This window comes from Gobio gobio (assembly GCF_949357685.1).
Source record: "Gobio gobio genome assembly, chromosome: 4".
In the NCBI taxonomy this organism is placed as follows: Eukaryota; Metazoa; Chordata; class Actinopteri; order Cypriniformes; family Gobionidae; genus Gobio; species Gobio gobio.
The window spans coordinates 58,501,519-58,525,702 of NC_137100.1; the positions used below are offsets into that span (position 1 = coordinate 58,501,519).

Below are 24,184 nucleotides of genomic sequence, written 5' to 3' on the forward strand. Positions count from 1 at the left end.
AAGACTGTGCACGAGCCAAAAGAGAACATAAACCCCGCCTACTTTGATTTGATTGGCCATCTCAATCATTTTGACATTGACGAGCGCTGTTAGACCACATTCGTTTCAACTGTCTGATCAGCTTCGTTCGTCTGTTCCTGTCAATCACGCGGTGTCAACCAATTATACTGCACGAGGGAGGGGCGAGCCAAATCTCTCTCTCTCTCTCTCTCTCTCTCTCTCTCTCTCTCTCTCTCTCTCTCTCTCTCTCTCTCTCTCTCACACACACAAAGGAGGCAGCAAGCACGTCAAGCGCTGCACACGCAACGACTCAGCAAAAAGGTGCTTTTCAGAGCAACGCGCGGGCCGCACTAACACTAAACTTTGATGTCAAGAAGGGGGCCACAAAATATCATCATGCGGGCCGCGAGTTTGAGACCCCTGTTTTACATGCTTTAAATTATTTTGTAATGTAGGTAAATATTGCATTCTTATATTTGAGTATATACATAACATTATTAAATTACATTTCTCAATTATAATATATTGTGTTAATTTAGTGGACATTTTTCCTGGATTTTACTTTAAACATTTTGAATCCTAATTGGCACAAATGTTTATTTTGAGAAAATGCATACATTTATTAAATACTATTAGGGCCCCATTTTAACGATCTGAGCACATGGTCTGAAGCCCATGGCGCAGGTGCAGCACTTAGGGTGTGTCCGAATCCACTTTTGCTAGTTTAATGATGGAAAAAATGTGGGAAAATACGCCAGGCGCATGATCCAAAAGGGTTGTACCTATTCTCTTAAAGGTCCCGTTTTTCGTGTTTTTTTGAAGCTTTGATTGTGTTAACAGTGTGCAATATAACGTGTTCATGTTTCGCGTGTAAAAAAACACAGTATTTTTCACACAATTTACTTATCTGTATACTGCTGTTTTCACTGTCCTCAAAACGGCCTGAAAGATTTCCCTGTTCTATGAAGTCCCTCCTTCAGAAATACGTAACGAGTTCTGATTGTGCCAGCGGTTCCCGTGTTGTGATTCGACAGCAGCTTAGCGCACGCAGAGCGCACATTACCGGAAAGGTCACGCCTCTCACCATAACGGGGATGCATGCGCTCAATGATCTCTAAGTGCAGCGTCCCTGGGAAAGCCAAACAAAGGTGACTTGACTCCGGGATGAAAATAACAGCGTCTCGATGACATGGCAACAAACAAACTATACGAACGCAACCGAACGCAACACTTCCTATTCTCCACGCGGGAGCAACAAGACCACGCCCCCTTTTTCGCGTGTTCTTGTGGGCAGAAGTTAGTCGACATACTGCTCTACTGACGTAATTAAAGCAGGAAATACCAGGATGTAGTCCTAACCAGCCATTCGCTGTAGGCTTTGAAAGGGAACTTCTGTTAAATAAAATATCTCGCTTGGCATTGAACTTTGAGCTTTATAATTTTACAGGTATTATAAATGCTCTAACAGCAACATTACACACTAACTAAAGTTTGAAAAATGGGATCACGAAGAACAGGACCTTTAATGAGTCATGGGTGTGTTTTGGGCGTAATGTGCAATAAACCAATTAGCGTCTCATCTCCCATTCCCTTTAAAAGCCAGTTGCGCTCGCACCATGGCGGATTCGCTATTTACATGGCGGTGCAAGTGGAAAGACTGAACACTTCTCCAGATAGGAATCCTTTTATTTTTAATATTTAAAAATGTGTGTGCTGCTGCGCGTTTTGTGTAACAAGCAGAGTGTACGTTCTGCACCCACCTTTAGGTGCAACACGCTCTTTAAATAACACAAAAAAATACTGCGCAATTGACTTTAGACCGGGTTTTTGTTGGTCAATGGTGCAGCCGTTTTCAGTTTCCTTAAAATAGCAACGCGCCAACAATGCGCCTGAACACACCTCGTTTTCAGACCAGCACGCCCATGGGCGAACAGATGGGCGCGAGTGCATTTGCTATTTAAACAACGTGGCGCTGGACATGAAAATGATAACTGGGCAGGCTGACTAGCAAAAAACACTTGCCTTGCAACAAGGCTGGTTGCATTGCGCCGCGTGCATGATAGAGCCTAAAGGCTTAATTTGCTAAAGTTGCTATATCGATAGATCTAATGAAGGGAGAGCCATTTGATATCTGTACCCTTTCAAATCATGAGCTACAGGTTTGCTTTTATTTCAAATACGGTAACTGAACAACCACACATCAACAACATAGAAAGGCAAAAATCAGGACAAAATGAATGAACATAATGCGTGTTACTGATAATGCTCCGGGTTTTAAGGCTGAGCTTCTGTAAAAGCTCACGCCAAAGTCAGAGTAGAAAACCAAAAATCTGTTATTCATACTCCCAGAAAGTCATATACTGCTGTTGGAAATGTTCTGGAATCGTGCAAAAACATGAAAAGTTGTTTTTTGTCATAGGTCCCACGTAAAGAAAGGCGGTACAAACAGAACATGGGGGTAACATGCATAGATATCTCTCACCGATCTCTCACCGACCTCTGCATCATGCAGTTTATCGTTCATAAAAAACAATAACATCCACAGAGAAATGTGAAAAAGTTCTTTTGAGAGTTAACGCAAAGATATTTAAAATCAAATGTACCTGATGCTTGCACTTCAAAAAAAGAAATAAAATATATCAAATTTGAAAACCAGTTCATTTGACACACACATACACACAAATATAAAAAGCAAAGATATAAGTTGTATAAGCACAGCTTACAAATGAAGGTAAAAATATTATTACAAAATATCTTAGCATGTAGAAAAATATAAGGTACCATATAAGGGAATAGCAGTTACTGTACACCACAATCGACAATCTGCTTTGTGTGAACCTGCTTACAAACTCAAAAATGCTGCAGGCCCAGATCGAACAAAAACAACCGTCCAGTCTTATTTTGGATTCTATTGGTGTCATCGTAAAAACATTTGCAAGTGCTATGGGGTGTGTCTGATAGTAAACTTAAAAAAATAAACTTAAGCTGTAGTCATGAGCCAATATTAAAGAATGTTGATGCAATGCAACATTAATAATTAATATAACCCCCTTTCATCTTACTTAGGTTGTGTTATACTGGCATCTTTCAGGCGTTATGATGTGTCTTTGGTAGGACAAATAATTATTTATAAATTAACATTTTCATAAAATGGCAATGAGCACTATATTAATGCCGTAGTTATTATTATGCTGCATACACGTTCAGTCATGTACAGAAAAGCATGTGATATTAGCAAGAAGGCATAAAACGCATTACTGATACTTATAAGATTATTACTGGAAAAGCAATGATTTAAGTGCTGATTTTCAATGCAAACATCACCAATATGTTCTTTTTTTTTTTATAATGTTGTTGGTTGAACAAGAAGTTTGGGAAAGACTCCCTATCGTACAAGATCCCAGAGGAGAAAAGTTGTATATCTGCATATATTTTGTGAACTTTTAGGACTTTAATAGTATATAGAAAGCCTGAATGCCGGCATACATGTGGTGTTTTCACACCTGAGCGTTCGTTTCGGAACCTGGTGCGTTTTCTCCCTTGGTTCGGTTTGTTTAGGCATATGTGAACACGGCAATCGCGCTCGGATCCGCACCAAAACAATCGCTCCGAGACCGCCTGAACGAGGTACCCTGGTCCTACCAGACTCTCGTACATTTCATTTGTACAGAGAGTCTGGCCACTCTCCATTGACAAGCGTTAACTTCCTTGAAGGCGGGAACTCTGTTGAAGTTTAAAACTATTGGATCTGCCCAGAGCCGGTCTGGATCTGCCATTAACAATCGCTAACGTTCGGTTGTGACGTATGTCATGCGTTCGCCTTAGCCAACTCCTTCACCACTAACGGAGAGAGCTGGAAAATCTAACTTTTCCCGAACCCCGTGGGGAGGAGGGCCACAACATCATGGCCACCGGCAAAACTCAGCAAAGATTGTTCTCGCGCCGGCTTTAACTTCTGGATATTCGCCAGCTTTGCCACTACGGACCGAATGGCTTTGCTCGCATCTTTCTCCGCCGCCATTACTGAACTACAACTCAAACTAGTGCACGGCATCAACGCCAACGTTCTCAACCACTCCCTCTGTTCGCTGATTGGTTAAAATGTGGCCGGAGAAAACCAGCGAATATATACGGCAAAAACAGACAACGTTTTAAAGGAAAATGAAAATTGAGCGGAAGTACGTAGGAGGGCGGAGCCAGGCTATGAACAAGGTGGTCTCGCCCCGATTTCAAACAAACTCGGAGGGGCGGTTTGCTTGAGGTGTGAAAGCAATCCGACCCAACGGACCAACTGGTATTATAATTCATAATGGGAAATGTGCTATACAAAAGCACTGTTTGAATTTGCTGCGGTATTAATACGAATGTAGTATACAATTTAACAGCGGGCCTACATTTGTACAGTGTTTGTCTCGACAGTTACAAATAAAGCCACAATAAGCTCGTGGAGCGAACGTGTCAATCATCTTGATGGATGACGCAGAGGAAACCCTGACCAATAAGAAGACAGCTGTACTCGCATGTGACTTGCGTGTACACATTTTGGTACACTTTGAAAGGTTGTCTTGTAAAAGCGAACCGGACCAAGAAGAACAAAACAATCGATCTATAGGTGTGAAAACACCCTTAAAGACAAGAAAAAAAAGAGTTTTTATCTGGCCTGAAAGAAATGCACTACCGATTGTGGGTACTTTATGGAAAAAGGGGAGGGGAAATGAGTGTTTAGATTCAGCAGCAAGGATAGATTTCACTGTGGATTAGCAATAACTATCGTTTTCAGCTTAAAAAGCATGATGCTAGGTGATGTACTGATAATAGACCCAAATGACATCATACAAACCAAGCAGACAGTTTCCTTCATGACATCATTTACAAGGTATTGAATATACATATGGCCTGAGTGAAAATGAATAATGGCATCATTCTTCCTGTACCTTTTAAAGTACCTTCGGTTCATTCTTTACACCAATGCATACAGTGCTAAATACAAATTTCAGATACAAAAACCTCCTGATCAGACAATTCCGATAGCATTGGCAGTTGGGTAATGCATATGTAAAACTGAGAGCGTACAAAAAAAAAAGAGCTTATTACATTAAATTCATTTACTCTTCCTTTATAATACTGTACACAAGCCACGACGTCGTTTCCGATTCCAGGACTTCAAAGAGTTAACGAGAACCACAATCCTTCCAAATATTAAAACCTATAAGCAGCTCGTCCGTTTAAAGAACAATCCATCCAATTCCTATATACTGTTGAAAAACTGTTTACGTTCTCAAAAAACAGACGCACCAATGTGACCAAAGAGGATCTATTTGACAGTCTGAGGTGGCATAATGGCCGTCTTTGGAGTGGTTTTGCCTTCCGTCTCCAGTGTTCCCTCCTTTCCTTTCTTCCTCGGTGGTTTTTTGATGGGTGTTTTCTTTGGCGTGGCATCTCCTTCAGCTCTGGTCCCATTAAGCCCTTGTTTTTCTGGGCTTTTAGCTTCAGGAGAAGAGTCTGAAATAGGAGCCACCATCTTCTGGAGGTTGCCGGACGTGGGGAGAAGGGGCTTGTTGGTCCCTGTTGCAGAGCGCTTGGTCTTTTGAGGAGGGGTGGGTTTCTCTCGGTTGGCTTGAGGTGTTGAAACACCGTTGGGCTTGATGCCCACCGTGAGCCCCTCGTTCCGATTAAGGCTTTGGGTCTTCTCCTTCAGCTGAGCCGCGAGTAGCGTGGCGGCCTCGGAGTTCATGTGCGGATGCATGATCTTTGGGCTCTTGGGTGGATCTTTGTTGGTGTCGTTTGTTTTCTTGTCCGAGTGGAAGTTTCCAATCTTCTTCAGGGCATTCTGGAATGTTCCGTTGAGGTGCTCTATGGTATCTGAAGCTTTGTTAGATTTGCTTTTGCTTGGGGATTCGGGTCCATCTGCCCTCTTACCGTCCTGATGCTTTTCTCTGTTCTTGCTCGACTTCTCCTTAAACCGCTGCTTCTCATCAGCCTTTCCAGAACCTTCCGAGCTGTTCTTCTTCTTCTCTTTTTGTGGTGATGGAGTCTGGCTTTGCTCGGTTGGGTTGGTTCCAGATGTTCCGTGGATCCAGGACACCTTCGGTTTGGTGGACGGGTCTGGAGGACGAGGTTTGGTCTTCTCTTTCGCCTTCTCCGGTGAGGCAATGTCCTCCTCCTCTTTGGAGTGTTTGGAAAGGCGGGCGACATGGGCGTAAACAGCTCCTATGGTTGACTCAGAACCACTGGTGGAGCCCTCGCTGTCTGAAGATTTCAGGAGAGGCTGCTCGCTCCCGTCGTTAGCATATGGTTTTGTTGTTTCTCTCGTGTCTTTGAGGGACGTGTACTCTCCAGCGTCCTCATCGTTGGGTGTTGATGTTTCTTGAGGAGCGCTAGAACTTTGCTTCTCGCAGCTCTCGTTCATAGTCTCTGAAAAAGGTAAATGTAAAGTGTAAGTGGTAGAGAAATATATCTCTATGACTGTAGTAATGTCTTGGTTCTCATTGTCAAACATCCCAAAAAGTCTATGCAATTTAAAATAACAACTGACTGGCCATCTCCTGTGTGATTTAATGAACTGGAACCTCTGTGTTGACATTTGTCATTGTTTGACCAGACTGCAAAATATGACAAAATTGGATAGAAAATTGGATTCTAAAATTGACATTTTGTTCCAAATTCCAGTCTGTGCATTACTGATGATGTAACATCATGCAATTTGGCTGTAAAATGTATATATAAGAATTTTTTTGTTAATATTTGTCCCCATAATTTGAATTTCAGGAGCATTTTTTGTCACTTTTGTTGCTGTGTTTGTTTCGTATTATTTATATGCATTAGGGTTGTGCCGTCCATCATCATCGTCCATCGTGATGGCTGACCGACACGATGCCACACCCCCGTTGCGAGTCTTGCGAGTACGACACACACTAATCCTAGTCTCCTCTATAGTTAACCTAAAGACTTTGCAGGGATTGCTCTGAAAATTTATTTGAGAATATAACTATGGCATAGACTACAGTATTTATGCATATATGCATGAGACGTGACGTGTTAGTCTGTGAAAATACCGTGTCAGGCAGGCTACACAAATATTGATCTTGACATCGTTAGCCTCTTGTCTTTTTTACATGTCTAACACTGTACATTAAATTTAAAAAATATAAAATGGTGTTCAAGAGAACAGCCCTTATTAGTGAATTAATAGTAGCCTATTGTAGTCTCAGGAAATCTTGCTCATTGTCACATAGCTCTTCTGTGGCTACTGCACTGAAGCGGCAGTTTTACTTCATCGAACGTCAAATAACTTTTGTCTGGTTAATACTTTTAAAGACAATTTGCCTTGGCCATAATGTAAAATCAAATGGAAGAATGAAGGTGATTCTGATAACACACATTTATTAAAACACAGAAGAACAACAAATCAAGAAAACGGGAACAACACTCAGGATTTACATTTCACTTATAATTAGCAGCACAATTAACTTTTTGTCGTGCAAAGCATAGCATAGGCTACAAAATAAACTGCTATTGAAATATTGTAAAGTGGTCATATGAACTACACGAATGAACGTTTAAATAACAATATGCAAAATCAAAATTGAATAGCTCCGTAACGGATTGCGAAAAGTGCGTGCAAACCTATTGGAAATCCCGGATGAGTAATAAGTTAGGTTGGTAAAATAATGGAATTATAATTTTTAAGTAGAAAATATTTATGTAAAGAGATATAGTAAAATACACCACCCAACCCCCCGACGATATCATTGTCTATCGCAATGTTTTACTGTAAATCACCCAACCCTGATATGCATAATTATTTTTTAATAATATTTTGAATTACCTTTTTTTTTTCCATTTTTATTTTATAATTTTATCACCTACTTTTGTCATTTTTATTATTATTATTTATCATTTTAGATTGATTAATTTTCGTACTTCAGCACATTTTATTTAAGTTTTTTGCCAAGGCAACATTTCTACTTTTCATTAACAAGTTTACATATTTTATTTTATTTATTATTAAATAAAATAAAATAAAATAAAATACAAAAAAATTTAATTAAATTAAATTAAATAATAAAATAAAAAATAATAAAATAAAATAAATAAAATAAATAAAATAAATAAAATACATAAAATAAATAAAATAAATAAAATAAATAAAATAAAATAAAATAAAATAAAATAAAATATAAAATAAATAAAATCAAATCAAATCAAATCAAAAATAATATTAATTAATTAATATTAATAATATTTTATTTTATTTTATTTTATTTATTTTATTATTTTTTATTTTATTTTATTTTATTTTATTTTTATTTTATATCTTATTTTATTCTATTTATTACTCAGTAAGTATAAAGCCAGTATTTAATTCTGAACATAAACTTTGACTATACTGACATTTATTAAAAACAACTAACCGAGCTCAGCTTGTTAAATAAATATCTAGAATAAAATAATGAGCACACCTAAAGATTATTGTATGTGTATGACCAGATAGAAACACAAAAACTGCACATTATCATGGAACACTGCCTGAGTTTTTTTTCCCTTAAAATGCTTTTATATCAGTTTTCCAGCAATCTCCCACACCACGGTTTATGCAGAAAGTCCTGAGTCACATCCTGAAAGCGTAGGATCTGCTGACACGGCCATTTATAGCGTTTGCTGTTTGTATTAACCCATTGCACGTGATATACGCACCCAGAGGCCAAGCATTTACCGCAGAATGGGGTCATTTAATAAAATTGTCAGGAGATTTCTTAACTGCCTCATCTATTTTCCACGCTGCACAAACAGATGGTTTATCTGCGCTAGCTCCCGCTCACCTTCGTGGGGTATGCAGTAAACGGGCCCATCTTCACTCGTCTCGAAGGACGAGAAGGACTCCTGGGAAGACCATGATGGAGAAGGCTGGTCCACCACGGAGGGCGGCTCTATAATACTGTTGAAGGTGTTTTCAGGATCGTGGTGGGTGACTAAGGGTTTGGACAAGAGGAAAACAAACATAGAGGTCAGGTCAAATCAGTGGAAGAAGGCTCCCTGGATTCCACAACACACAAAGGCTCTTTGACTACATATGTGATGATGTTAGGCTCTACAGTCTGCATTAGTGACCGACAAGGGCAAATAGTGGAGTGTGGATAATCTGTATGAAAGCCAGCATTGACAGCACACAAGTGAAACACTACACTTCAAAGCATGCTAGTGGAATGATCTGCGAGCTACTGAAGACCTAAGAATGTACTGTGGTAAATTGGATTACAGTTAGGTTTAGTACTGAGAGTTAGAGCTTGTTTGGTGCTAGTGGACCAACATAGCTACGTTGTTTAGCAGCAAATAATCAAGCATGATCTTACTGGTCAACCTGGTTTACATGGTTTTAACATTTTCTATTATTTTAATGAAATGAGAGCACATTTCATTCCAAATTCTTGATATTTATGAGTGAATATGTGTGGGATTATTTTAACAACAGCTTGTAAGGAACTGAGAAGTGCTGTCTAAGTAATCACAAAAGTTTACAAATGTACAGTGGTAACTTTTTGCCCAGTTCTCCTTCGTGTGACTGTGGTCCTAATGAAGGTCACGGTGGTTTTCGAGAGGCCGCTTCCTTTCACCCACTTATATGTGATGATGCATTCATGCTGACATAGAAAAGATGGTCAGCGGGGATTCCTGTGGCTTGCTGCTCACATCTCCTTTCAGCCAGGAGGAACTAGAGTAGATGCTAACCACATTTTCTTGGCCTGGTTACGCCTCTCTCACACTGCTCTTTTGGCTATTTGGCCGTGCATAACCTTCTAGGCGAGTTCAGAAGATCTCTTTCAAGTGAACATGCATTCAAAATTGACTTCATTTACTTTTTATACATGTTCTTTGTCTTTATTTTGCATTGATTTTTTTCAATGTAATAACTTGCGCTGTCTCTGAAACAAATTTCCTTTTCAGGTGACATCACCAAGCCCACTTATCTGGTATGTAACACCCACTTTCCCCAATCTAATCAACTCATGATGGATAAAAACATGTTCATCCACATTTTACATTATGGAAGTAAAATGTTTTTTTTACTAAGTAGCATTTAAGGCCAGGACACACCAAGCCGACGTCAAAAAACTAGCGGCGAAAAAAAGCCAATCATGTTGTCCTCTTGCGTCGGCTGCATCTGTGCCAAAAAGCTGCACTTGAACCATAGACTGTAAAAAAATATGGACGTAGTGTCAGTGACGTCACCCATAGGATTCTGAAGAGCAGTTTTGAAGTGTAAAGTAGGATCGAGCTGGCCGTTGCCATCTTGGCAGCGTGTCACTCCCGGATATTAGAAAATGGGCGAAGAGGCGGGATGTGGGTGGAGCTGAGGTGACGCGATGACTAACAGACAGCAGATAAACGGCTATCCATCTGTCACTCAAAGTGGCCACGCCCTTAATTATGCAGAACTTTAAGGCTTTATATAATGTAAATGAATGAGTTATAAAAAAAATCACCCCCCTCACAGTTGTCTTGAAGGGCAAAATTAGCTATATTGACCAAAACCACAATTCTGCAAACATGTTTTTTTCTGCTGTAAAGTTGGCCATTTTAACATGGGGCTCAATGAGATTCTGCTCCCTTCTGGAGCCTGTCCCTAGTGGCCTGTCGATGAATTGCAGTTTAAGTCACTTCCGTATTGGCTTCAAGAGAAACTGGGGGAGGTTGCCGCTTGACTTGAACACAACAAAGGCCCTGTTTACACCTGGTATTATAATGCGTTTTGGTCGATCGGATCACAAGTAGACGAGGGAGACACATTCCCGTTTTTATCGGGTATTTTAATCCGTCTCTTGTCCACTTTCATCCACTTCTGTCCCGATTTCTTTGAGGGGAGGATCAATGGACGGGTAAACGTATGGGCTTTTTCAGATCTTTCGATCTAATGGTCAAAATAAACTCACGCAATTTACATATGAACGCAACCAGAGGCAACGGAAAAACATACGGAGAACAGTAGCTTTTAGTTTCTGCTCTGACAGCCGCAAAACCACGCCGAACACTGTGAGTGTGTGTTAGAAATCAAGAATGGTGAGAGAACACTGTGCTTGGTATGTTTTTCTTCTTCAAACCAAACTTGGCTCTTCAGCCGACAAAGTTTAAATCCCATCTGTCTAGCGCACTTCCAGTGATGTTTACCGGTTTAGGTCTGTAGGAAGAGAGTAGGCGGTCTTTTGTGGCGGTTTGAACACATTCAACCACATGAGCGTTTACACTGTGAAAGCAATCTGGTCGAATGTGTTTTCTACTACATCTGGAAGTAATCAAAAGGGAAGTTTTACACCCCGTTTACACCTGTATTTAGTTGGGATTTCACAGACTAGTCGACTTTAATGCTCTGCCAGGACGCTTTAAACTTGACGTTGACTAGTCGCTGATCATGGCCTATAGAGGGTGCAACACCCTGTTGAAAAAAACAGCATATGCTGGTTAGGTATGTTTTGAGGTATGGCAGCTGGTTTGAGCTAGTTTATGCTGGTCCTTAGTTGGTCATGAGCTGGTTTAAGCTGGTTATAAGATGGTCCTGAGTTGGAGCTAGTTTCTTAGGACCAGCACTTGACCAGCTTAAACCAGCTCAAACCAGTTGCCATGCCTCAAAACATACCTAACCAGCATATGCTGTTTTTTTCAACAGCGCAGGATAATAAGTCCACTTTTACGCTGTTTCCAACAGTTAAAACTCCAAATAAACGCATTCTTCGAGAGCGCTCCACAAGATATGTTTGATTATAGCATCTAGATCCTCAAAATGTATTGGATGAACGGTGTAAACAGCTTATTGTACACACAAGTTAATCCTCCGTTCTAAACGAATGTGCTGCTGCATTGTAACGCACACACACATACAGACAGTAGTTCGCACATCACGCTCAGAAATGTATTGTCAACACTGTTCTGTGATTTATCAATAAAATAGCTTAGAAACTAAATAGTTCAAGCATATATTTCTAGCTAAAACCACAGCTTCACTATTAGTAGAGAGGCACTGCCAGGTAGAATTAATTCACACACAATCACTCTCTCACTAATGCATTCATATAAATGTTATCTTTACTGTGCTACTTTATCTGTATCCGATTTAGAACGAGCAGAAGTCTTTGAGAAATATAACGACCCAAAAACAAAAGAACTGATAAATATAAGCTGTTATGTAAGAGCAATAGCTTTGAGGGCATCGCTGTGTCATTTGCCATAGCTGTGCACAAGGCAACCCGCATTCGTCTCTCAACTCGAGGTTCAGGCTTATTTGTTCATTAATGACGTCATCGGCGACTAGTCAACGTCGACTCGACTTTAATCACATAAATGTCAACTTTAAAAAAATCTAAAGTCTTCAGCTCCTATTAGATTGACCAAAATGCATTTTAACACCAGGTGTAAATGGGGCCAAAAGGACTACAGGCGAATGTCAACGTAAATAACTATATATTAGTAGGTATCTAAAGTCTATATTCGTCCTTCAAAAAGAGAAACCAAAACTAGTGCTGCGTTCCAGTTCATTTTTATTATGCCCTTCACTCGTTAACTTCCCTCCGTCTTGTTCACTCGGATGTGCGTCATTGCTTACGTTGCATGAGTGCCTACTACTGGAGGAACATTTGCAATGGGCTGAACTGGAACGTCCTAAGCCCTTACGCACTATTTATTTTTTTCCTTTACGAAATTGTTTAATGCAGCATTCTATATGTATATACGTGTATTTGGTTTGTTTTAAATGTTTTTAAAAATAATAAAAATATCATAGAGTTGTTTGTGGTGGGGTAAATTAAACGCGATATGCGGTGACGTCACAATCGTGTTGCATTGTGGTATTTGTTTCATTCTATCCTCTATCGTCAATAGAATGGACGGTTAACGCCAATATAGTTGCGTACACTTAACTTGATTGAACACAACAAACCCGGTCTGTACTGTCACATGTAAACAACATCTAACTACTGGGGCCCGTTTCAGAAAGAAGGTTAAATGAAAACTCTGAGTATGTTAACCCTGAAATAAGGGAAACTCTGGGTTTTCTGTTTCAGAATGGGAGGTTTGTCAAACCCGAGGAAGCAGGGTAAGTCAAGCCAGTTTCTGAAAGAGAGGTAACTTATACTCAGAGTCAGTTACCAGGGTGACTTACTCTGTGAACCTAACCTGGTCAGAAGCAGGTTTTCTTTGGTAAACCCAGAGTTTCTTTCGGTCTCCCCCCCTTTTTTAAAGCGCCAGCGGTGTTTAAATACTTAATTCATTCATTCAAAGCCACAAATGCTTTTCTTACTGAGTATTGGCTGGCCTGAGTAGAAGTCAAATGTTTAATGTCATTACCATAAATAATAAATGTAACAAGTGGGATCAGAGAACATTTCATTATGTGGAAAGAGCATAGACCCTTTTCACATTTCTGGGTTTCTCCAGGTCGTCATAGTTGGGTTAACTTTAATAGCGGTGAATTAAAGAATACATTTTTTTTTTTGTGTTCCCATTTGCTCAAATAGCAAAAGAAAAACTCCACAATAGTGATTTAACAACTTTCAAAAAGAGGGAAAAAATAGAGTGAGATTGATAACGGAAGTGGAAAGAGAGAAAGATGTTAATTTTCACCATCACTCCCATAGACACTGTATTAGAAACACTCTCACAGCAGCGGGAACTTGTTTTTTGTAATTTGATGCAAAAGTAATAAAATATATAGTATTAGAGTTATAAATGTACATACATTTAAAAAAAATACAAAATACAAAAAACATTGCAGGATTTACGATATTGATGACCATTAAAACGCGTCATCACAGTCTGTGAAAAGGGTCTATGTGGGAAAAGCTGCTGCACATTGGACACTGAATAATATCTAATTAATATGTTAAATGTTGGTAAAGTCATTAAACCAACACCCATGAACATTTTATGCTTAAAGCTTTACCTGATTGAATTATGTTTTTATTTTTCACTTTTTATCTGCTGCCACATAATTTTTTTGCCTTTTGGATATCATGAAAATTAAACTTAATTAATTGAATTAAGAATTAAACTTACATATTGAACTGGAAGTATGCAAACATCTTTTTGTTGGGTGCTGTTGCCATGGTGAATCGTAATTTCGGAGCTCCATTGATCGTGGCTTTTCATAGTTGGAGTGCATGAGCTTAACTCATAGTCAGTCTACTCAGAGTTGATTGAACTACCTCAATTCAGTTGTTCTGAAACCCAAAACTCAAGAGTTTCCCATCTCAGTGTAAGTCAACTCAGAGTTCAGGTTTAAACTCAGAGTTGAACCTCCTTACTGAAACGGGCCCCTGGTGTCACATCAATTACAGTCCGTGCTACAACAACAACTATCCCAACATCCTTTCTCTCTTTTTTTTTTTCTCTCTCTCAAGTAACTTACAACCTGAAAGTCAATTCCATAATAACTCAGAACAGTATGTATACCTTCACCTATGCTATGCATTGACTGAAATATACACACTACACAATTCTTAAAGTATAAACATTGCAATTTCAGTAAGACAGTATTTGTAATGTCTCCTTAATGCATTCTACTACATATTCCTTTCAATTAATAAACTCTTATAACAAAATAAAGTGTCTGCACAGTTTATCTCTTTTTTTTTTTTTCTTCCTTTCAATTGGCACATATGAATACAACTGTAACGGCAGGTGAACCAATATACCACTAAATTTCCTGGGACATGGAAGTGAGTATTAGTGGGTTACTGTACATAGTCTTTAAGGTAGTGAGGTCTAATCACTTTTCTTCCAGACTTTGTAATAAAAACAACAGGACTGTCTGCGTTTGGTTTCGGGCCTGTCACACTGTCTCTGTTCACCTCTGCAGATTGACAAGTCTCTGTCTTTTCCACGACTATGGTTCTGTCCTTCCTGAGGTGTCTGCGGTTTCTCCTCAGAATGTTCCCTGAGTCGAGCTGGACATCGTAAGACCTGTAGTCCACAGGTTTCACAACTGTCGCTTTTCTCCATGTTTTGTTATGTTCTTCCGGCTGGACACGGACTCTGTCTCCTTGTTTCAGAGGATCTAGATCTTTTGCATGTTTGTTATAATATGCAGCCTGACAGTTCTTGTTATCAATCTGACCCTGTCGAGTGTGGATTACCTTTGGTTTCAGCAGGTTGTCATGCATGGGTATCAGTGTTCTGGTTCTCCTACTGAACAATCGCTGTGCTGGGCTTGCTTTGATCCCTTGCGATGGTGTGCTTCTCTGATCAAGCATGGCAAGGTATGGATCTTTCCCATCAGCTTTTGCTTTTTTCAACAGCCGTTTTGCAGTCTTTACTGCTGATTCTGCCATCCCGTTGCCTTGTGGGTAGGCTGGTGAGGATGTCCGGTGTTTAAATTCCCACTGTCTGCTGAACCTTTTGAAATCTTCTGATGCATATTGCGAGCCGTTATCTGAGATAACAACATCAGGAATACCGTGTCTTGCGAAATGGGATTTCAGTTTATGGATGACAGTGGTGGATCGTGTGTCGGATAAGAAGTCCAGCTCCCAGAAATTAGAGAAGTAATCAACGGTGATCAGGTAGTTTCTGTTGTCTAAAGTGAATATGTCTGTACCCACCTTAGACCATGGGCTACTTGGTAGTTCGTGAGACCTCAGGGTCTCCTTCTGCTGTTTCACATCCATAGATCTGCAGATGTCACATTTCTCTATGAATGTCTTTATCTGATCATTCATCCCCAACCAATAAACACATTCTCTTGCCCTTCTCAGGCATCCCTCAATGCCCAAATGTGAGGAATGAATGCGCTGAACAATGTCACCTCTGAGTGCATCTGGGATTACAACTCTCTCCCCCCTGAAGACAATTCCGTTCTGCGTACTCAGTTCTTCCTGAAAAGGGTGATAATGTGCGATGTCATGTGGCAAGTCTTTTTTGATCCTTGGCCAACCTTCTTGGATGAATTTGATAAGTGTCTGCAATTTTCTGTCTTTACTTGTCTCCTCTCTAATGCCTCTGAGTCTTTGTTCCGCTATATTTGCATGCTGGACCATGTTTATGCTTTCAATCTCCATTTCTACTGAATTTTCTGATGCATGTTCAGGTAAGTATGAGCGGCTCAGTGTGTCACCTAACAACATATCCTTCCCTGGGATATAAATGACTTCGATATCGTATCTCTGAAGTCGAAGTAACATCCTTTGCAGGCGTTTTGGAGTGTTCAGCAGGGGTTTTCTTATTATGTTTTCCAGTGGCTTATGGTCAGAGTGTACTGTTACTTTGCGCCCGTATGTATACTGGTTGAATTTTTCCATACCAAAGACAATGGCCAAACACTCTTTCTCTATCTGGGCATAACCCCTCTCCGTCTGCGTCAATGCCCGACTTCCATAAGCGACTGGCACCCCCTTTTGAAGTAAAGCGGCCCCTAACCCAGTCTCCGACGCATCACACTGTAGTGTCAGTGGTTCATCTGGGTTGTAATATTTGAGAATTGGGGCTTTTATGATGGCGTCCTTGAGCCATGTGAATGCTTGCTCATGCACATCTGACCATTCCCAGATATTGTCTTTATGAGTTAGCTGCCTCAGTATCTCACAGCCATCTGACAGGTGGTCACAGAATTTCGAGAGATAGTTTACCATGCCCAGGAGCCTCTGGACCCCCTTGACATCTGTTGGACGTGGCATGTCTCTGACTGCTCGTGCCTTTTCCGGATCCACTCTTAACCCATCTGCGGTAAGTAAATGTCCTATGTATGGAACCTCGTTTTTCCTCAGTTTAAATTTTTCTGCATTTAATTTGATGTTCTTTTCTCTACATCTAGTCAACAGGGCTCTCAGTTTGTCGTCATGGTCTTGGTTTGCTAAATCTAATGTCTCACCCTCTCCGGTGATGAGGATGTCATCAGCTATGACATATATACCTCGCAATCCTTCCAGAGCTTGGCTGAGTTTTCTTTGAAACACCTCTGGTGTAGGGCTAATGCCCATTGGCATCCTCAGCCATCTATATCTGCCATACGGTGTGGCAAATGTGGTCATGTAACTTGATTCCTCATCCAGGGTCACATGCCAAAATCCATTTTTGACGTCACACACAGTGAAAACTTTTGCCATTGACAAATCTGGCAGTATTTCGTCTATTGTCGGCAGAGGAAAGTGGCATCTTTTCAGAGCTTTGTTGAGTGGTCTTGGATCTATGCATATCCTGAGTTTTCCTGATGGCTTTTTAACAATGACAAGACTGCTAATCCACTCTGTGCTACAGTCTACTGGTGTGATGATCCCTCTTCGTTGAAGATCAGTCAGCTCTGCTTTAAGTGGTGACATCATCGCCACAGGAACCCTTCTCTTTGGCAGTTTTACTGGAGTTACTGTGGGGTCTGCTTCTATCTTATACGCACCCTCCAGACATCCGTCTCCCTGGAACACATCAGCATAGTCTTTTCTGATATTATCCATGTTCCACTTTTCATCTTTTCCGGTCTCTTTGGTAACAATGCTATCCACAGCCATGATGTTTTCATACTGGACTGTCACTAGATTCATGGCTTGTACTGCCCTGCTGCCCAGTAGCGGCACTGCGGACCCCTCATCTACAACCATGAATTCTAATCGGTACAGTTTCTTGTTTCTGGGATTTCTCAATTTAACTTTACATTTCCCCACTGGCTGCAGTGTACTTTTATTGTACATCACCAGCACTTGCTCAGTCTTTTCAATTTGTGTGGCTGGGTTTAACAGGTTGACAGGTATAATGTTACAGCTGGCTCCACAATCTAACTGAAACTTTATCTGTTCTTTCCCCAGAAGCATTGCAGCAAAGAGTTTTGAGGGCGGCTGCTGTTTATCCACTGTGTTCACTGTGTCTACTGTTACACACAAGATGTCCTTATAACTGTCATCACCTGACTCTGACATCTGACATTGTGGCAAAATGATTGTCATTTCCACATTTTTTGCACTTTTTCCCATATGCAGGACATTTCTGTTTATTTCTCTCATGCATTTTCCCACAAAACTTGCAGCTTACAGTGCTCTTACTTCTCTCTTTTCTCTCAGCCTGTTTTACAGCGTGCACTTCCTCTGTCACCCGTCCTTCAATCGTTCTTTTATTTTCCTGTGACAGATCTGATACTCTGCAGCTGTCCGATCCGGTGACGAGGTGGGGATCAGGGTCTCGCACAGCTCTCTTCCCATCTCTCCGATGAGATAACTGAAAACTTTCAGCTTCACGGCTTCCCCAGCGTCCGCCAATGTAAGATCCATATACAGCGTGAACTCTTCCTTCCACAATTTCCATGATTTCGCCAGATTAGTGGAGTCTAGGCAAAGGGCTTGTGGCAGTCTCAGTCCCAAAGGATTCTCCATCCGCGCTGCACCTGATCTCTCCGCTCTCTCGACCATACTCAGCCGGTGTCTTCCGTTGTGTCTGCTAGTCTATGTGCTTTTACTTTTCACAACCATGTTTCCACCATGTTTCATTCTATCCTCTATCGTCAATAGAATGGACGGTTAACGCCAATATAGTTGCGTACACTTAACTTTATTGAACACAACAAACCCGGTCTGTACTGTCACATGTAAACAACATCTAACTACTGGTGTCACATCAATTACAGTCCGTGCTACAACAACAACTATCCCAACAGTATATAAAGCTGCCTGAAGTGTACATATGAAGTAGACTCGCTCCCTCGGTCAAAATCAAGGGAGCAGGGTCTGTCCATATAAACTTTCCTTGTCCACTTCACGAAGTGGAACGCACTTCAAATTGGCGGCGGGGATTCCCCCGAGGGGAAGTGCTTAGGGAAGTTTGCAAGTGCGTGTCTAAAACTGGAGTGGAACGCAGCATAGAACTGCATGTATACAAGCCATGAACAAAACTGCGCAAGTTTACCATTTTGAATATTAATCATGCTGATCACTTTCTTCATTCCAGGCAGCTCATGTTGTTATGAATATATTTACATATTGCAATGCTCATAAGATGGCATATATTAGAACAACCTTCTATCTGTGTAGTCGTGACTTCTTTGTTCGCTTTCATCACTTTTGTTTTTATTCTCGCGCACTAACACACTCACTAAACTGAACAGTCAGAGTGATCTCTTTCTCTCACTGATAGCACGATGGGGATTTAACACGGTGACATGAGCCAGACTAGACTAGGGCTAAACTAGCCTGACAGATGTTCACAGACGGCCTAACGGACGACCATCGGCTTGGTGTGTCACAGCCTTTAAATATATAACTACCAGCAACAAGATTTACTGCACACCATGAAAGATTGATTTTGGGAACTTGACAACTATGAGCTGTTGTTTAGTTTAGTTTCTACACTCATCCTTAAAGTGAACAACACTCAAAGACTGGGGAAAAAAAGTGAGCTTTCATGTTGAGTTTTAGCATGCTTTAGAGCTAGCATATGCGCTTCTTTCAGAAACACTCGAGCTCTTGCAATCGGCTAGCAGAGTTTATTCTAACATTCTCCCAGGGTGGAAAAAAGCTTTGAAAGTAAATTTGCTAAAATAAACATTTCAACAGCACATAGCAGTGAAAACCACAGAGATATAAAACTGCATTTTTGGAGTTTTGCCTTCAATGAAACAATTTACATTCCATACTTTATACTTTTTCCAAACAGCTGTAGATGCTGGAAGAACTTTCCCGCAATGTCAAAGGAATATCTTCCCTCTGTTCTCTGCTGTTCATGTCACCAGCATTCTGATCGTGCAGATTAATGATGCTCCTGTGGGACTCGCCACACCATTAAATGGCATGACATGTATGTTGGGGATGCATGCCAACAGACAGTGCTGTTACTAAGCCATTTACTGACATCGGACAACTGCTGTCTTGTCAGAGACCGAGACTTAGACTGGTCTGGCAGCCCACCCTCTGCTATACGGGCCTTGAACAAAAGTGCATTACTGGGACATCCCAGCTGCACTAGTCCCCACAGCTGCAGAAAAGTACTCTGGAGTAGGGCAGCAGGTGGCCTGTCTCTCTGACGCCTCTCCAGAAACATGTTTATAGACTTGGACTAAGAGAAATTTAGATCAAGAGCTAAAAAGCTTTACAAGGAACATTGTTCAATGCTCATTATTTACAATGTTTCATTCGTAGTTAAAGGAACACTCCACTATTTTTGAAAATAGGCTCATTTTCCAACTCCCCTAGAGTTAAACAGTTGTGTTTTACCGTTTTCAAATCCATTCAGCCGATCTCTGGGTCTGGCGGTAGCACTTTTAGCATAGCTTAGCATAGATCATTGAATCTGATTAGACCGTTAGCATCTCGCTCAAAAAATGACCAAAGAGTTTTGATATTTTTCCTATTTAAAATTTGACTAGTTACATCGTGTACTGCGATTTTCTAGGCCTTTATGGCTAGGAACAATACTCTCATTCCTGCGTAATAATCAAGGAGCTTTGTGCCGTAACATGGGTGTAGCAGACGCTATGATATTACGCAATGCCTGAAAATAGTCCCCAGCTAGGTAACTTCCAACGTGACCGGCAATAAGTTTGTATAGTTTCATTTTTTGTCGGTCTTAGTAAACGATGTAACTTCAGAGAGTCAAGTTTTAAATAGTAAGCTATGCTACCGCCAGACCCGGAGATCGGTTGAATGGATTCGAAAATGGTAAAACTCAGCTGTTTAACTCTAGGGGAGTTGGAAAATGAGCCTATTTTCAAATATAGTGGAGTGTTCCTTTAAATACCTGAGAACATATAAATAAATTAGGCTTAAATGATATAGAAGTAAAAAGTAAACCGGCAAATCTCACTAAACATGACGAAGTTGTGTGTCACCTCAAAATCAAAAGGAAAAATAACTTGTTTAACTACTAAGATTTTTTTGCATTGCGATGCGATTGCGATTCATGGAATTTAAGCAACAAAATAATGCATTCAGATATTCCCATCATTCTCATTAGCTATGTTTCCATCTAAAGTTGCGTCTTTAACTTATGCGCAAAATTGGAATATTGCATAAGACATTTGCGAATAAAGCAGCGTTTCCATTCCATGTGTCCAAGAGAACAAAATCGTCACCTTCCTGAGAATTGGCTCAAAATATCTGTAACAAAAATGGAAGTGTCCGCAATAGGGGAAGCCACGTTGACTCTTTTATCCTACATCATAAATGACTTGCATCTCAGGACGTGTAGGCGAACCACAATAATGTCATGCTATCACAATAACAACAATGTCACGCTATCTTGCGTTCGGATGCTCGTGTTTGGGAATGCAAGGCTTTGGCTCAGGAATTTCAGGAGGATCAAAACAACATTTGAGATGCGATGAAACGGATCCGAAGTATAAAGTATGGAATGTAAATGATTTCATTGAAGGCAAAATGCCAAAAATGCAATTTTATATCTCTGTGGTTTTCACTGTTGAAATGTTTATTTTTTGCAAATTTACTTTCAAACACTGGTTAGTCCAGTTCTCCAATCACATCCACTTTTGAGGCAAAGTCACGTGAGGTTTTTTTGTTGCACGTCGAGGGATTTATTCGGTAAATGTATTTCCATCGTAGTTTATGCTCATCTTATCTGACTAAAATGTATCCGTAAAGTAAAATGTAAAGAGTTTTTTTTATGCACAATTTTAGAATTTATGCGCATCTTGTCTTTCCATCCAGTGTTTTTTTAATATCTCAAAATGCACATGAAAATAGGTGGATTGAAACTAAGCTAATGGTGATTTATTGATCAGATGGATAAAACTACAGTATGTGTGTACCATAATGCTATAGTGAATTAAAATAATTAAAATACTTTTTAATTTTAACATTAACATTAAAGTATTTACATTAAAATTTTTTTATTTAAATCAGTATTTTATAAAATTCAGTACAAATACTACCAAATGTATACACACACATATATACACATATATATATATATATATACACACCCACACATACATATATATATATATATATATATATATATATATATATATATATATATATATATATATATATATATATACACACCTATATACACACTCATGTATGTATGTATGTACGTATGTACATATGTACTTGTTGTTCAGTGAAATATATATATCAGTTATAATAAAATAGTGTATATATATATTTACTTGACAGGTATTGTGAGAATCATCCAAATATACCTTTTCAATTCAAGACAGATCGACTTCACTGGTGTAGAAAAGTGTTGTTCCTAAATCTAAATTATGGTGAGAGACAGAATGTGGGTCAGGAGGAGATGAAGGAAAAAACATTTTCATTCTTTTTTTGTTGTCCCACTGGTCTTAAATCTGTCATTACCAGCTTTAGTTGGAGTAAAAGGGGCTCTGAAACACACCGAGGTAAATTTAGTCACTTCCTGTCTAAAGACCCCCAGCCCCCCATTTGCTCTCCTGTGAGGGTAGAGTTTCCAAAAAAGAAAAAAAAAAGTGGAGGAAGAAAAATAGCAGACCTCACTGCTGCAGTCGGCCAATGAGGATAGCAGAACCGCAACAGGAAAAGGAGGAAGAGGAAAAAGAGGGAAAGAGAGAGCGATATTTTCATCCAGCTCCTCCTCCCATGAAGCGAGGAGTTCGAGGGGGTGGGGAAGAGAACGGGGTAGACGCTACATCTGCGTTTGCTTTCAGTTCTCCCTCTCATATGCTACCGCAATCCCCATTTGTTTACCAATCAAGAGTGAGCGTGAAAATCAACATTGTTTCGCGTTGATTTTGGCCGCCTCCGGGGTCATTTAACACTCTTTGATATGTCAGATAAAAGAGACGCTTTACACGCATTCTCAGTCCATTTTCTCATAAAGTTTGTGGATGAAAGGGCTGTTTTTTGTTTGAGAGCCGAATGCTGGTCATATCTCTTCTACTAAAGTGCCATCTTCTTCTTGCGTTTTACTACTTGCTTGTTCTTTGTTGTCTATCCAGGGTTTTACAGCTCAAGGGGTTTTATTGAAACAATCTGCAGGCCATACTCAACCCTAACCAACAGTGACATTATTGTTTTAGACAGGGCTTTTCTTTACCCGGGTCTGATGGCAGTGACTCTTTAACTTATGCACTCTAAAAAAAAAAAGGTTCTATATTGCACCAAAAATGGTTCTTGGCTCGTAATCATAGGGGAACCTTTTTTAGTGCTATATAGCACCAATTTTGGTGCTTCAGAGGTTCTTCAGCGGTTCTTCAGTGGTTCTTCAGCGGTTCTTCAGAGGTTCTTCACCGGTTCTTTGACTAAGATGCTATATAGCACCTCTGAAGAACCGCTGAAGAACCACTGAAGCACCAAAATTGGTGCTATATAGCACTAAAAAAGGTTCCCCTATGATTACGAGCCTTTTTTTTTAGAGTGTGTGATGTGGTAAATTAACGTGGAAGCACGTGTCTCTCGAGGACAGTATGGCTCTGGGCTTTCTCTCAGGCTCTCTGTCACTAAATAACTAAATAGTGCTCACCCGTGACCGCATGTTACCCATACACTAGGGTATTGTTTGTTTTAATTAAAGCTGTGTCATCCATTTTCTTTGTCAAATGAGAATTCAGCTCTCATTTCCTTGATTTGGACCTGGATTTTTGCTTGTGATTTGGATATGACCCAATTTCCAAGTGGCTCTTTGGGACACTTAAGTCACATGTCCTAACCCTAACCCGAAGTAGCATTCTGACTAATATACTATTTTTCTTCATTTTTGCTCAAGGACGTTTAATCAACTGGTGTTTTGCTGGTTTTTAGTGGATTTACAGTGTCAGTTGTTCTCAAGTTCACACAGGTGTCTTCGTCACAGTAAATATGAACATTTGACACATTTAGACACAAAATCTTTCATTTTAAATTGAATATCCATTGTTTTATCATGTAAAACCTGAACAAACTTGTGTTGCTTGAAAAGTGTGCTTGCTATTTATTGCAGTGAGACATTTTCAATCAATTAAATGGAATGGCATTAGTATCTGATTGCAGTGTGCGAGGTGTAAAAAAAAAAAAAAAAGTGTAAAAAAAAAAAAGGCCAATAGTTAAATGGTTTCTCCCACACAAAACTAATGTATTGCTTGGAATAGAGTTTTAGGGAAAATATTTATGGCCGCTCTTCCGTCAACACAAAACGTATGCGTCGTGGTGCTCTTGCGAACGCGCGTTGAAGATAAACATTTTGAAAAGTGGTAAATATTTTTTTCGGGAATCCATGAAATGCACACTCTAATCCCATTTTGAGAACTACG

At 39.9% G+C, this 24,184-nt stretch overlaps 1 protein-coding gene across 1 annotated transcript in view; it reads right to left on the reverse strand.

The window, feature by feature from the left end:
- Window positions 1-2,135: 2,135 nt before the first annotated feature.
- scarf2 (scavenger receptor class F, member 2) overlaps window positions 2,136-24,184 on the reverse strand; it is a 59,505-nt gene continuing 37,456 nt past the window's right edge. Inside the window, exons 10-11 of the mRNA XM_079814795.1 lie at window positions 8,823-8,972; window positions 2,136-6,414 (exon numbers count right to left, since the gene is read on the reverse strand). Coding sequence (XP_079670921.1) covers window positions 5,315-6,414; window positions 8,823-8,972 — 1,250 coding nt within the window. The 3' untranslated portion in view covers window positions 2,136-5,314. The remainder of the gene's footprint in view (window positions 6,415-8,822; window positions 8,973-24,184) is intronic.